General features: G+C 37.5%; 1 protein-coding gene across 3 annotated transcripts in view; it reads left to right on the plus strand.

Moving 5' to 3' along the window:
• The window catches only part of LOC136864143 (uncharacterized), a 624,111-nt gene that overhangs the window by 146,601 nt on the left and 460,742 nt on the right, over positions 1-16,768 (plus strand). For all 3 annotated transcript variants that reach the window (XR_010859277.2, XM_067140781.2, XM_067140790.2), the window contains exons 6-7: positions 2,366-2,420; positions 10,375-10,506. Coding sequence is in view for 2 of the 3 variants with exons in the window: in XM_067140781.2 (XP_066996882.2) it covers positions 2,366-2,420; positions 10,375-10,506 (187 nt within the window). In the remaining variant the exon portion in view is untranslated. The remainder of the gene's footprint in view (positions 1-2,365; positions 2,421-10,374; positions 10,507-16,768) is intronic.

The following is a 16,768-nucleotide window of genomic DNA, read 5'->3' on the forward strand; positions in this document are numbered from 1 at the left end:
GCACACACAAGCAGACACTTTCGGAACACTAATTTTTAAAATCTCTAATTTCTATTTTACTTTTTGCCTTTTACAGATACTTATCAATAGTCATAGACAAGGAAAGAGCCACCAACAACTGTTTTTACACACTAGTGTGATCTGCATTTAACGCTTTCAAGACTATCAACAACTTCAGCTGCACATACCCATTTTCAAATGTATACATATTTAATAATATTAGAAAATTTGCAAGCTATCTAGTGGTTGAACTTTGTATAAAGTGTAGTGGTGCAAAGTACCCCATATGAACACAAGCATATAACCTCTCATATTAGACGACCCGTAAACAATGTAAGAACATGTTTTTACCCGTTACTTTGGACTGTAACAAGACATTTGCATCTTAAAGTGTATTTTACCATGTGTTGTGAACATTTCAGTGTGTTTATGTAGTTTATATTTTAATAGGTTATTTAACACGAGTTTCAGGTCACCTGACATACTTATTATGAGCGTAATACTAACCACTTTGAAATAAGTCGATTTAACATCTGTCACACACATTCTTTTCAATTGACAAGGTATAATGCCTAAATTGCAACTATTATAAGGGCATAATACAGCTGAGCTCAAGCACATAATTTTTTCATGCCAGACGATTTAATAAAAAACGAAAGATAACAAATTTATTTCAAGAACATATTTTACGTGCAAAATTGGACTGTAACAAGATATATGTATATTGAGATGTATTTTATCATGTATTGTGAACATTTTAATGTGTTTATATAGTTAACATTTTAATAAGTTTCAACACGAGTTTTAGGTTTTCAGACAAACTTAAGTTTATGAGCGTAGGACTAACCACTCTGAAACATGTCAATTTAACGTCTGTCACACACAATCTTTTCAATTGGCAAGGCACAACACTTAAAATTGTAACTAATGTAAGTGTATAATACAGTTGAAGATGACTTTGTAAAGAGTCTAAACCGGTTCTGTTATATAAGGAATTATAATAAATTAGTATTGATCAGGTGGATTTTTTCTTTTCTATGATATATAATGTCATATGTTACGAACACATGTCATGTGACTCTCTTAGACTGATTCTGATGGTTCGGTCAGCTTCCGCTTCGAACGCTAGCGCTGTGCCACGTCCGGAGAGCCATCTGGTGATGAATGAACATACCATTTCCACTTTTAATATAATGTCTAAATTTCAAAAAGTCGTTATTTAAGAAGCCTTTCTCGTGGACAGTCGAGATTTTCTTCTGATGATGCAGAGCACAGTTCTCTGCAAAACGTAAAGAATTTCACCTTATTTTCTTGACATGGCATATGCCCAAAAGCCTATACAGTATCATGTCTATCTAACTCCCCAGCTACTCCCGCCAATATTCAGGCAGGCTGAGTTACTCAGGATGCAGCAGTAATCCCATCTGTCGGAGATGAGTGGCAGCAGAATAGACAAAGCACATAACAGACAGTGTTTAATGTAATGTTATTGTTGATCAACTTTATGAGCTTTTGATATCGTAGGCCTTCACATTTAGTTTTCTTCAGGCACTGTGATATTAGGTCATCTAATGTAAAGTGTTTTCCTTCTTTCTTTCATGACTCGCTCTTGTCTTATTCTTCAAGTGATCGTTCCTTTATGGCTTTTTTTGTCATTTTGTAATCATTTTCAGAATTTTCCTTATGATGTGGACCAATGACCACATGGTTTTACACCTTAATATAATTATGACAACAATAATTGCCAGTTAACATGACTGAACAATATTTTCATGTTAGCATAGCTTGGCATTGATATGGACTTAGCAAGAAAAAGCTAAATTAATGGATTCTGTTATCATAGTTGGTCCAGAAAAACTGTATAAGACATAAATGATCAGAAATTGTTTTCTCTATAGCTTTTATTATGTAGTAAATTTTGATAGGACCGATAACATAGGTATTTCAGAATTAAATTTTAGGCGCCTTCTCCTAAACTACCATTTCACTCATCGTGATTACAGTTTTGTGTAGCCTATATTATAGTGCATTATTCCCCGACTTTACGTACCAAATTTCATTTAATAAATAGATAGGAACTTCACAAAGAATGTATAATAGAATGAACATAATGACTGGTCAGTGTGTGATTATTTCCTTCAAGGTTCTGTTCTGTTCTGTATAGGAGAGATTTTGGTGAACTTGATCAATTATCCACTTTGGATATATTTAGTGAAAAAATATTTTGGGAAATCAATATATCATATGATGCCGTTATTTTCATGCTCGGACATTATCCTGTAGAAATGATTCCTCTGATATTTATTCTTGAGAGAAAAAACTGCCCAAGAGGACAATTATTTATTCCTTTGTTTTCATTTTTCAGGATTATTGGATATTTCCGATGCTGCTCATGGCGATCAGCTCAATGATTCTGCCAGGTGAGTTAAGTTACAGGAAATTTTCTTACTGGACATAATGTCCACTACAATAAACATTTAATTAATTTATATACCAAGGATTATGTGTAGACGGAAAAATTGGAAACCACCAGCCTATTAGTTTGTTTTAACGAGTTTGCATCTTGCTGTTTATTTCTTTATGATATTAAAACCGAGTTTATTCATGCTAAATTTCTCAAATGTTCTCTATCTGTAATAGAGCTTTCCTTTTTACAATACATTCCCCAATGGACTGTTGTAAATTTCACAAGGAGTTAGTAACTACAATGTAGATTCATATTACAGTAAATCACAAGTTTAATGTACAGTAGTTTCCTAAATGCAATAAAAAGGTTTCCTTTGTATATACACTTATTACAGAAACCATTCTGCCTTTTATAACTCAAGATTGGTGACCGTACTCTGAGGCCAGTTACTATCATGAAACTTTGGAGCAAGGCAGACATGATAGTCTTAACGGGGGGGGGGAATCTGGACTTCATGTCTAAGATCAGAAAGTACTTTACCATGACATAACAAATGGGAGACTGTGTCTATGAATGCAGCATGACTTCACGATCTATGAGAGGACATCTTTAATAAAACAATCTTGACATGTACTTGCTCCTGTCAGTGCATACAGCACTACAACAATTCAAAAAACTTATGTCCTATTCATTGAAATAGCTTTTGATTGGGGTATGCTTTGTCAATGGTTACGAGGGTTATGCCAAAAGTTTTTAGCAGAGTATGAGAAAAAAATGTTATTTGCAAAACATTTACAACTTTTCAAAATACTCTCCATTAGCACATATACATTTTTCTGTTCTCTGAAACCACTTAGAAAATGTTTCAGTCCAAGCTTCTTTCGGGATGTCACTTAGTGCACTCTCGTATGCTGCAATGGCCTCTTCATCTGACGAAAACCGCTGTCCACGTATTTTTTCCTTGGTCTTCGGGAACAGAAAGAAGTCACATGGGGCCAGGTCAGGTGAATAGGGGGGATGAGGTAACACTCGCACTTTTTCCCTTTCCAAAAGGTCCATTGTTCTAGCAGCCCTGTGTGCAGATGCATTGTCGTGATGCAGCAGAAGGTGCCCACTCTTTGTTTAAGAAGAATCATAATAGAGAGATAAATATAATCCATCAAATCGCTCTTAGCAATGGATATTCGAAAAGATTTATTAATAGAATGATAAATAAAGTGAAAAATGAACCAAAAACAACTTTAATTAAAGAGCAGAAAGAGAAAAATAAATTTGCAGTTCTAACTTTTTGAAATAAGAATCCTTATCAACTGGCTAAAATTTTCTGGAAAAAGAACATCAATGTCACATATAAAACGGATAATAATACTAATAAGATAATTTTCAATTCAGATAAGATTGAGAATAAATGTATATTTAATAAATAGGAATTTACAAATTAACATGCCAAACATGTAAACAAGGATACATAGGACAGTCTGGTAGAAGTTTGGCTATAAGGTACAAAGAACATGTTAATGCGGTTAAACATAAAAGATATTTATCAATGGGAGAACATATGATTGAAATGAATCATAAATTCACAGACATTTCCAATGACATGAAATTATTACATTCGGCCAAAAAGGGAAAATTAATGAATGTTTTGGAAAATTTAGAAATTTACAAAAAAAAAATTGAATCAAGTTTAAGCACTTGACGTACTTTGACGGATCTCTCCGTCCTGGCTCTCGACTGCACTCCGGTACAAAAACGGATCTCTCTGTCCGCGCGTAGTGTTTATTTCCAGACCCGCTCCAAGCCGGTTTCCTTTGTGAAAGGATTTGATATTAGTAAGGTAACCTCTTGACAGATGGAATCACTGTTTTATTCCATTGATGTATTCGATAAACTCGTCTGTGCAGTTATTTTGCGGAAAGAATAACCAGTATCTTAGCAACCTCATCATAAGCGAAATCATGGCTGCCTCCATGTTGAGTGACGAAGCGATTATGTGGGAATTTTTAGAAGAGAATGACATTGATATAGAAATAAGCGACGAAGAATTTAGTGGATATGGAAAGTAGTAAAAGTAGTTCGTGAGATAGAAACTTTAGCGCTGGTAGAGGTGAACAAAGTGCTGTTTTGCCGTCAAATATGTCACTGAATTTTAGGCCTACAACTGGTGCCGCACCAGCGGCTTCTAATCATGTTTTAGACGATAGCGGAATGGAACTGGGAGCACGTAAGTAATACTCCAGAGTATCATTCATGCATCGCAAGTGGTGAAATAGTGTTTTCCAAAGGCACCTAGGACAATGCCCGAACAAACTACAAGTTGTGAACGAATTTCTAACAGCAGACTTTTCGGGAACATCTAACCAGTGAGGTAAATGTTTATGCAAGTAAATGTCTTATATCAGCTGCCGAGGATATACAGTAAATAGGATAATGTCATTTGGAAAGGAACACTGGTTTCCTGTATCTGTGGATGAAATGAAGGCCAGATTACCTTGAAGTGGTAATGTATGATGGAAAAAAGACTATCAGACCCAATCTTGTTGTTGACTACAACTGTGGAAAGGGTGGTATTGATTCCCATTACCAGAGACTCGCATCATTCCCCTTGATGAGGAAGTATGTAAGAGGATACTAAAAATATACTTCTACATGCTAGACATGACACTTCTGATTTCCAACATCAATCATCCCCTCCTCAACCCTGAAAAGAAGCGAGTAGGCTTTACCATCTTCCGGATCAATTTGGCTGAACAGCTGTTGCCAAGTGTGACCTTGCCTGACTATCCAAAATAAGGCACCCAAGCCCTGGGGATACACCACTAAGATTTCGAGAGAGGCACTGGGGACACTTTCCAACCAAAATACCCCCAACAACGAAGAAGGTTATCCCATCACGGAGATGCAAAGTCTGTGTGACACGGGGTCTGAGGAAGGAATCTTCATTTGAATGCCACCGGTGCAAGGTGGCGATGAACGAATCTGACTGTTTTATGACCTAGCATATTCATAAAGACTTCACTAAGTACATTCTGACAGTAGTTTGGATATTTCCTCTCATTACATTGCTGTAAAGCATGCTTCTTCAGTGTCGGTGATAAAATGTAAAGTAATGAAAGTAAATGGTACACCAAGGCATAAATAAGTTCAGTTAAATGGTATGTGAATGGGTTAAATGAGAGAAGTGCAGAAGATAACCCACTGTATAGACTAGCATATGATCATTTAAGGAGCAAAAAGAAGAAAAGAAGAAAAATTTGAAGATCCTATATATAGTATTCTCATTCAGTTCAACCAAAATTTTATGTATTTATCATTTTTATATTTCTTTTTACTCGTTGATATGGTGTATTAGGACAATACTTCTTTAAATTGTAAAACAAAATATTGTGTGATATTGTTTTGTTCTTTGATGTGACCACTGAGGAAGGGAATGGTTGAGATATCTCGAAAATGTTTGGTTTAATAAATAGTTTTTCTTTCATTTAATGAGTGTGTTGATCAAGGCGGATTCAAATAAACTATTTTTAATAGTTATATTATACATAGCCACCAAGTTCGTTTAAACACTTATCGTACCTTACAACTAAGTTTTGAATACCCTCTTCATAGAAACTTGCCGCCTCCTCCGATAACGTCAGGAAGGTCGTTTGTGAGAGCTGTTATTGTGAAGCATCTGTTCTCGCGAATCTTCGCTTCAACTGAAGCCACCAAACCATCTGCAATCATAAATGGGCGACTGGAGCAGGCCTCATCATCGACGTCACGTCACGGCCATCTTTGAAGTCCCGTACCCACTTACGTACTTTGCCTTCTCTCATAGCATTAGCACTGTACACTTCACAAATCTGCTGGTGAATGTCTGCAGCAGACAGGTTCCTTGCTCGCACGGGGCGGGCGAGTCGATAAACTTGAACATTTGAGCAAGCATAAAACAGAACCATACAGGTTAGCAACAGAGCTGCAACTAACCACCATTGTTCCGAGGTATGCCGGCACACGAAGCATGCGCGAACTACTAGTGTCTACAACAACACGGCCCTTATATAAAAAAACCTGCCTCGTATACTGTACTTTCAAATAATTTGGAAGTAACAGACACAGAATAGCGAGAATGATTGCAGGTATAAACATGCTGGAACATAGGCAGTAGGGTACTCAGAATGAGGAAATAAAGTTAGGAATGAATTCAGCAGATGTAGCGCTAGAGAGAGAGAGAGAGAGAGAGAGAGAGGGGGGGGGGGGGGGGGTAGGTGCACTTATTTCTGCTTCCCCCATTTGGAAGCTGCCAAAAAAGACAAAGCTTACAAAAAATTTGATTAACTACAAGGGTCGTGTAAAATGTCTATAAATGATTGGTATACCATATTCTAGCCTACCTATTACTTAATTTAAAAAAAAACAAACCCGAGCTTAATGCTGCAGTCGCTTAAGTGCGGCCAGTATCCAGTAATCGGCAGATAGTGGGTTCGAGCCCCACTGTCGGCAGCCCTGAAGATGGTTTTCCGTGGTTTCCCATTTTCACACCAGGCAAATGCCGGGGCTGTACCTTAATTAAGGCCACGGACACTTCCTTCCACTTCCTAGACCTTTCCTATCCCATTATTGCCATAAGACATATCTGTGTCAGTGCAACGTTAGGCAAAATAGCGGAAAAAAAAAAAAAATTGTATCGTTTGATAATTTTAAAACCCATGAGGAACTCCTTATGGACAAATATAATAGCTAAGAGAATAAATGATGTCTTATTATTGTAAAGATTGTTGGTTACAAGGATAATCTCCAGGTAGAGGAGATGACTAATAAAGTATTAAGGAAATATTGAAATTTTGCTACAATAACAAGGATATTTACAGTAAAATACAAAAGTTGAAAACTAGAAAAACAACTGGAATTGATAAGATTTCTGGGGATGTACCTACACTAAAGTCATTGGGCTAGGATGTAATACCATATCTGAAGTACTGTAGTTTGCATGAAGGTGCTATACCAAATGAATGGAGAGGTGCTATAGTAGCCCCTCCATATAAAGGAAAGAGTGGTAAACATAAAGCCGATAATTACAGACCAGTCAGTTTGATGTGTTGGATGTAATCTTTAGGAAAACTTTCTTTCTGATTATATTAGACAGGTTTGATAGAGGGTAGTTCCAGTTTAGGAAAAGTTATTCCTTTTAAGGTCAACTTGTAGGATTCCAGCAAAATATATATGGTATTTTAGATTCAGGAGATCAAGTGGACTGCATCGCAATGGGCCTATCTAAGGCTTTTTAATAGAGTAGATCATGGGAGACTACGGACAAAAATGAGTGACTAGACAAGAGTGGCTGTATTTCTAAGAAATGTAACTCACAGAATTAAAGTGGGTGAAGCATTATCTGATTCTTGTAATCATTACGAGACCAGCAAATGTCTAGCAGATCCCAATGCAGCGCACACTTTATTTGCATTCTGCGTTCAATCTTCAACAAGCAATTAATTGAACGTATACCTATTTTTTTACATCAACTTTTCTGGCCAATGTTTTGTGTTGACTTCAAAGAGGAAACCCTGTTCGCGTGTTTGTACATAATTATTCCTCCACAAAGTGTGCTGCTTTACTTATTAATCTTCGGTGGTTGCCCTCAGTTTTTAACATTGTTAGATTTATTGTCTCCAATATTCAAGAACTGATTCATGAAGAACTTAGACATATGTATTTTTTTAAAATCCATTTTCAATTATACTTTTTGTCAAGTTCAATTATTTTTAACTTTATATCACACATTTTTCTACTCGTTTTATATGTGCCTGAAGGAGGACTAAATACATGTTCCAAAACTTTTTAATCATGACCTTTTAAGTGTGTTTTAATATAGCCTGTATTAAACTGTATTGACTAAGGTGGATTTTTTTTTTTTCATTTTCAAGGGAATTTTGCATATTACATTTGAAATTATTCAGGTTTTTTGCGACAATATAAAAAAAAATAGTGTTGCCATGTTTTTTTAAAAGTAAGAGAGATGATGTAAAGAATAAAGGCAAGAATATCAATTGAACGATAATTCTAATGAATTGTAACTAAAAGATTGTGAAATGTAGGTGTAGAGTGATGTGAATGTCATTTCAGAGAACAACAGGTATGTGTAATAGAATGTTAGTGTATTGGTTTTTAAGATGTTAGATTCATTTGAAAGTTAAGTTCATATGAAGTGATTTAAGAAAAAAACCTTGCTATAATTTCTGATGGAAATTATTATGTATACAGGTGATCTTAAAGTTTAGATTTCATCAGCCCATGATACACCCCTGGCGATATAGGTTCTTTATACTCAGTTCTTAATATATTTTCTTTTCCTTTTCAAGGCAATTTTGCATATTCCATTTGAAATTATTCAGGATTTTTTTTGTGACAGTATAAAAATAGTGTTGCCATGTTCTTTAAAAGCAAGAGAGATGCTGTAAAGAAAAAAATAATATATATTAACTATGTATATATAAGCTCAGGTAGGTGCACAGATTGAGTCTACCAAAAAAAAAAAAAAAAACCCCAGTATAGCCACTTTGACATAGTCATGCTAATAAAAATAGCCATTTTATGAAATCAGTCAGTTGTAATAAAAGTGTTCATTTTGTTTTCATATTTTGACATGTATGAAGTATAATTACAAGCAGTAAAACCAAAAGTTTGGAGCCTACGTGGCTCAGGCGGCAGTGCGCCGGCCTATCACTGCTGGTTTCCGTGGTTCAAATCCTGGTCACTCCATGTGAGATTTGTGCTGGACAAAGCAGAGGAGGGACAGGTTTTTCTCTGGGTACTCCAGTTTTCCCTGTCATATTTCATTCCACCAACACTCTCCAATATCATTTCATTTCATCTGTCATTCTTATTTTTTTTAAACCAACCCTCCATTTTTTCACTGATCTTGAAATTTCCAAAAATAATTACACCCTTCTGATTTCAATAATTTCATAATTATTATACAATGACAATTTGTATTTTGAACACAATAAGGTCAATTTCAGCATTTATGAACTTTATTAAAACATCCAATGCTCATGAATGGTTTGTTGGTGCATTCCTCACAGTACATTGTCACCTGCTTTACTTTTTTTCAGTATCTTTTGATGTGCCACTTTCTTTCTTAGCTTTATGCCGAACTTTTTTTTTGCTAGGGTTTTACGTCGCACCAACACAGATAGATCTTATGGCAATGATGGGATAGGAAAGGCCTAGGAGTTGGAAGGAAGTGGCCGTGGCCTTAATTAAGGTACAGCCCCAGCATTTGCCTGGTGTGAAAATTGGAAACCACGGAAAACCATTTTCAGGGCTGCCGATAGTGGGATTCGAACCTACTATGCCAAACTACGCATCGCCTTTGAACTGTTCTGGATGGTCCTTCCATCTTTGACAGTGTATGCACATGACTCCTTCCAGGACTGATGACGGGATCTGACTGTGTTCCAACTCTTACATACAACTTTCGCATGGAATTGCAGTAGTGGCAATTTTTTCTTTAGATGCCATGGTGTGGAGTATCCGAGCATTAACAGAACCCATTCAAATGACTTTCCCATGTCATTTTAATCCTTTCTGTAGACTTGAATAACATGAAGACATGATTGCTGAAATTGATCCCTTTTTTTAACTCCATTGTAATCAAGGACAGAGAGTGGCTTCCTGACATGTTCAGTCTCTGTTTATTTCCCATAGTCGACTAGACAGTCACTATGGCTCGGCAGTGTTGAAAGCATGAGAACAGGTCACTTGTCAATTCATCTGATGACTACTACCATATCGACACATTTTACCCAAGTCACTGATTATTATGCCAGTCTTAATGATCACATTATGTGTTAATTAGTTTCATATTCTCCTTTGTAAACAATTAAAGACACCTAAAATATTTTCTTCATTCAGTTTATTATAATTCACTATAATTTCATTAACTTAACTACAGTAGGCCTATATGAAATCTTAACATTTTTCAGAGAAACAAGCAGTTCTCCAGGATTTCGCACTTGCCTCAAGTGTGAACATTTGCGTCATCAGCAAGCTATTTCTGAAGAGCTCAATCAGCAGCTGAGTATTGAGAATGACAGCTTGAGGAAGAAAATAGAAATGTAAGTAATCTTTTAAGATCATGCTAAAAAATTAATTCTATTTCTTATTGTTAGAGGAATTTGGAACTATTAAACACAAAGCTCTGTTAGTACTTCTTCATAAACCTTTTTGAACAAGGGAGATTTTGTCTTCTGGAAACTGAATAATGGCATTATAACAACCATAGAAGATGCCTGATAACTGACATAATAACCACACAACAGAGCTGTGGTGTAAAGCGCATTGCATTCTGATTACAGCTAAAACTGGTTAGGACGTTTTTGTGGGGACCGAAAAAATGTCATAAAGAAAGAACGTGCTAAAAAAAATGAAAACCAATTTCACTGTTAAATTTGAGGTTAGGTTGAACGTAAAAATAATTACGATGAAGACAAGGAAACAATTATAATTAATGAGATAAATAAAGAAATAATACATTTTATGAACACCAACATAGTAAAACATCGAGGAAAAACGTTCTTAAAAATGTGAATTATATATGTCGCAGCCATCTCTTACGTTTAAAGTTGTCGCAGGATAGTTCAACATCTGGGTGATTTGTTCACATTTTATGTGTGGTTTAGCATCTGCTTTCTCAATAAACTTTAATTTTTCATCATCTGTAAACTGTCTAGCTTTCTTCTGCTCCATATCTGAATGTCCTGTAAACCACTATGCGTAAGTACAGTAGGCCTACGCCTAATTTGTGTATGTCGTTACACAATTCACTTACGAACATAAAATTAAGCGCCAACATGTCAGTTGTATATGTAAGTATAGTAGGCCTAATTTATGTACGTTATTACACACGTAAGTAGAGTAGGCCTCGTTTACGTGCGTTGTTACAAAAGTCACTCAGGCTTCTTTCATACGGCGTGGGATTAAAACATGCCCGTGTGTTTGCACAGGTCTACGGTACCCGCTTCCGCTGACTCGTACACACACAGCGGGTCGAGCGCTGCAAAACTCACCATGCTTTCCAGTGGATCCTTTTCAACACTATTTTCATTGTGGGTAATGAATATGGACCACCATACTTCTTCGTTTACCTTCTACACTTACGAAAATACAAAAATAGTTCAAGCATGCTGTGTCCTTTGAATTTCATTAGAGAAGGAGATGGGTAAAATTTTAAGGATACTCTCTCAATAGTGGGTCTAAAATAATGATATCACGCTTTCCCAAACACGAGACCACTGGTATTTCTGACGATGTCTATTTCGGGTTCCATAACAACCACTGCAAATCACACAGGAGACGAAAAAGCACACTAATAACTTTTAAATTGAAAATGAGAAATATCAAATGAGTGAGCGCGGGCCTACTTATGTTTATTGTCTAAATCCATTTCTACTTTAAAAGTTACACTATCGGGTTCTAATACAGGTCACAGTACTGATGTCGTGAGCATGGTCGATCTGCTGTGTAGGATGACATGCATAAAATCTAATGTCAAATAACAAGTAACTGTGGGCGTGGGACTGCAACTCACCACTGACTGCCTGCTCAAACATTTCTCCTGTGCGCTGTTACTCTCCACCTCTTCATTATCTGAAAGATTCTATTTGAACAATCAGTTTTTGGTTTAGGCCTAGGCGGACGGGCGGCTAAGCGTGGAAGTGGGTCGAACTCGCGAGATCTGAAAGAGGCCTTACGAACGTAAAATTAAGCATCAACACGTCAAACGCGAAGAGAATAACACTGGCTTGGGACAAACACTCCCTGCAGCTGTAGGCCGATACACAACCGCGCTCTGGGGCCGTGAAATTAAGTTTTTTACCAAATCCTTACCCATGCCAGTTGTCGCTGGCCTGTCTTGCACGCACCGTTGCTGGGAAAGCTAATTTAAATTTCTTATGGTGGGAATTATGAACGTACTAATGAGTGTGCTGTCCAGGTTTCTTTAGCATGTATTTAATAGGACAGGTCCTGGGATTTAAAAATAATAATGGTGTAATAACTAGGGAAACGCGCTAGAGAGGAATGTCTTAACCAATTTCGACTGTAATATCCTAACACTTACTGTTTCTAACTGAACTATGTTGATGGAAGATAGGATCATAGGTTGACCCTGATCAGACTTGTATAGCAGATTTCCAACTACTTTCGTGCTTTAGAGAATGCCATTTCTTAACTTTGGCTTGAGTAGAAATTGTTTAGCAAAAATAAATTATTAGATTGGATAAGAATACATCTAGGAAAAATATGAGTATAAAAAAATGCTGAACTTCGCTACTTTTATTAATGTATTTGAGATTGTGAATAAGATATAATCTACCCATTGAAGTAATTTAAATGGCACTGCAGACAGACATGGGAAACAATTCAGTGCAGAAATACCGTGCTCTCATTTTACAAGGAAGCATTCACATTATTTAATTGCCAGCCAACTTCCGCTCCCCCATCCACAGTATGGGAACCTAGTCTAACAGATAGTTGTTTCTGAGAATTGTACCAGCTTGTGGTGTGACTGTTGCTTGTGTATTAAGTGATTGAATGGAAAATGAAGTATTCAGTTGAACAGTGAGTTATTAGTGGAATGTTGCTTGAAAAGTGATTGCTATAAAAGATGTGTTTGGAGATTTGCTCGCAAATGTCTTGACTCTGGCATTCTTACAAAATATTGCGTTTTGAAGTGAATGACAATGCGGTGTGCAACATGTTCATTTTGTGGTGTACAGAGGAAGTGGAAAAGACATGTTTGAACTGAAGATATACCTGGGGATGTTTGGGTGTGGTTTGAAGAAAGTCCCATAAATTGTCTTGCACAGGAAACAAACATATGCATGGGGTTCAGCTCACAGAGTGACCAGACTCCTGAAATTTCTATTATATAAAATAAGGTTTGTGCAGGAATTACACTAGACAGATTTTGCTCCAAGAAGAAGGTTCATGGTTGTGGGTTACTGTAGTCACGTCCTAGTTCGTGAACCATGGGCAATGGCTGAGTGGCCTACTAAGTGGTCCTAAGAGTCGGGATACGAGTTGCTATGGAATGGGAGTGGGCATCTCGGACATATTCTGAGTCATGGCCCTCCTTGTGCTCAGGCGGCTAGGACTATACAATTCACCGGTGGTCCACAACCCGTTAGAGGAGAGATCCTCACTTGGACTATGTGCAAGCAGGGTAGCATCCTGCTTCATGAATTTACCAAGCTCAGAACGTTTTAAGCAGGCCACGGACCTATGGGAGTAATGGAGTCCCACTCCCATTTGACAGGCGAGGGACTCCTTGGAAACAACTTGGCGAACGAAATGGAATTCGATGGGGAGCTATCAATATTAATGGGGCTTATGGAAGAAAGAAAGTAGAACTGGCTGAGTCAGCAGAGAGGATGCATCTGAATGTGCTAGGAGTAAGTGATATTCGGGTAAGGGGAGATAACGAGGAAGAAATAGGAGGTTATAAAGTGTACTTGACAGGTGTTAGAAAGGGAAGGGCAGAGTCTGGGGTAGGGCACTTTATCAGGAATACCATTGCACGCAACATAGTTTCTGTTAGGCACGTAAATGAGCGAATGATGTGGGTAGATTTGTCAGTTGGAGGAATTAGGACTAGAATTGTGTCCGTGTATTCACCATGTGAGGGTGCAGATGAGGATGAAGTTGACAAGTTTTATGAAGCATTGAGTGACATTGTGGTCAGGGTCAACAGCAAGGATAGAATAGTGCTAATGGGCGATTTCAATGCGAGAGTTGTGAATAGAACTGAAGGATACAAAAGGGTGATTGGTAAATGTGGGGAAGATATGGAAGCTAATGGGAATGGGAAGCATTTGCTGGACTTCTGTGCTAGTATGGGTTTAGCTGTTATGAATACATTCTTCAAGCATAATGCTATTCACTGCTACACATGGGAGGCTAGGGGTACCAGATCCATAATAGACTATATCTTAACCGACTTAGAATTCAGGGAATCTGTTAGGAATGTGAGAGTTTTCCGGGGACTTTTCGATGATACAGACCACTATCTGATATGTAGTGAACTAAGTACCACTAGGCCTAGGGTAGAGAAAGTGAAATCTGTCTGCAAACGAATAAGGGTAGAAAATTTACAGGACGAGGAAATTAGACAGAAGTACATGGATATGATTAGTGAGAAGTTTCGAACAGTAGACAGTAAGCACGTTCAGGATATAGAAAGTGAATGGGTGGCATATAGGGATGCTGTAGTAGAAACAGCAAGGGAATGCCTAGGAACAACTGTGTGTAAAGATGGGAAAAGGCGAACATCTTGGTGGAATGATGAAGTGAGAGCAGCTTGTAAACGTAAAAAGAAGGCTTATCAGAAAAGGTTCCAAACAAGGACCGAGGCAGACAGGGATTTGTACGTTGATGAAAGAAACAGAGTGAAACAAATAGTTGTTGAATCCAAAAAGAAGTCGTGGGAAGATTTTGGTAATAACCTAGAAAGGCTAGGTCAAGCAGCAGGGAAACCTTTCTGGACAGTAATAAAGAATCTTAGGAAGGGAGGGAAAAAGGAAATGAAGAGTGCTTTGAGTAATTCAGGTGAACTCATAATAGATCCTAGGGAATCACTGGAGAGGTGGAGGGAATATTTTGAACGTCTTCTCAATGTAAAAGGAAATCATCCTGGTAGTGTTGCAAACAGCCAAGCTCATGGGGAGGAGGAAAATGATGTTGCTGAAATTGCACTTGAGGAAGTGGAAAGAATGGTAAATAAACTCCATTGTTATAACGCAGCAGGAATAGATGAAATTAGACCTGAAATGGTGAAGTATAGTGGGAAGGCAGAGATGAAATGGCTTGATAGAGTAGTAAAATTAGCATGGAGTGTTGGTAAGGTACCTTCAGATTAGACAAAAGCAGTAATTGCACCTATCTATAAGCAAGGGAACAGGAAGGATTGCAACAACTATCGAGGTATCTCATTGATTAGTATACCAGGCAAAGTATTCACTGGCATCTTGAAAGAGAGGGTGCGATCAGTCGTTGAGAGGAAGTTGGATGAAAACCATTGTGGTTTCAGACCACAGAGAGGCTGTGAGGATCAGATTTTCAGTATGCGCCAGGTAATTGAAAAATGCAACGAGAGGAATAGGCAGTTTGTTTATGTTTCGTAGATCTAGAGAAAGCATATGACAGGGTCCCGAGGGAAAAGATGTTCACTATACTGGAGGACTATGGAATTAAAGGTAGATTATTAAAATCAATCAAAGGCATTTATGTTGACAATTGGGCTTCAGTGAGAATTGATGGTAGAATGAGTTCTTGCTTCAGGGTACTTACAGGGGTTAGATAAGGCTGTAATCTTTTACCTTTGTTGTTCGTAGTTTACATGGATCATCTGCTGAAGGGTATAAAACGTTAGTTAGGTGGAAATGTAGTAAGCGGTCTGGCCTATGCTGACGACTTGGTCTTAATGGCAGACTGTGCCAAAAGCCTGCAGTCTAATATCTTGGAACTTGAAAATAGGTGCAATGAGTATTCTGGAAGGTACAGTATGTGTCACAGCCAGGTAGTGGGGCTTGCCGCTGACGACTTGGTCTTAATGGCAGATTGTGCCGAAAGCCTGCAGTCTAATATCTTGGAACTTGAAAATAGGTGCAATGAGTATTCTGGAAGGTACAGTATGTGTCACAGCCAGGTAGTGGGGCTTGCCGCGCCATTACATAATTGGAGGTTCGATCTGCGTGTTTATGTTGTGGTCTGTATATCTTACTCTATGTATGATTGGCATCCAAGAATGACTGATTTTATATCCTCCTTGTAAATTCATATTGTTCGGATGTTTCTTGATTTCAATAGCCTTGCGGATAAATTAAATAATTTTGCACAACGTGGAAGCTTCACCTCTAAGATACAAGTGTTGTAGTTTTATGTCAGTGGGAAAGCTATTGATACATGTTTAATATCTAATGATAATAATAATAATAATAATAATAATAATAATAATAATAATAATAATAATAATAATAATAATAATAATAATAATAATAATAATAATAATAATCGTATGGCCTCAGCTACCGTGTGCAGACATTTCAATTTGACGCCATCTGGCTGTCTGCTCGTCAATTTCGACGTTCCGTTTTACTCTAGGCCCCCACTAGATGGCAGACCGAGTACACCGAAACTCTCTTGGGCGTCTATGGCTGAGATTTAATGAATTTTGTCGGGTAAACACCAAATGTGTCACCAGAGATCTTTTACATGCTGACATCGTACGACATGGAGTGTTGAATGGACTTTTTTCCGCCCTTCAAAAATCTGACTACATCTGCCGGGTTTGAACCCGCTATCGTGGGATCCGGAGGCCGA

Source organism: Anabrus simplex, chromosome 1, assembly GCF_040414725.1.
Source record: "Anabrus simplex isolate iqAnaSimp1 chromosome 1, ASM4041472v1, whole genome shotgun sequence".
Taxonomy (NCBI): Eukaryota; Metazoa; Arthropoda; class Insecta; order Orthoptera; family Tettigoniidae; genus Anabrus; species Anabrus simplex.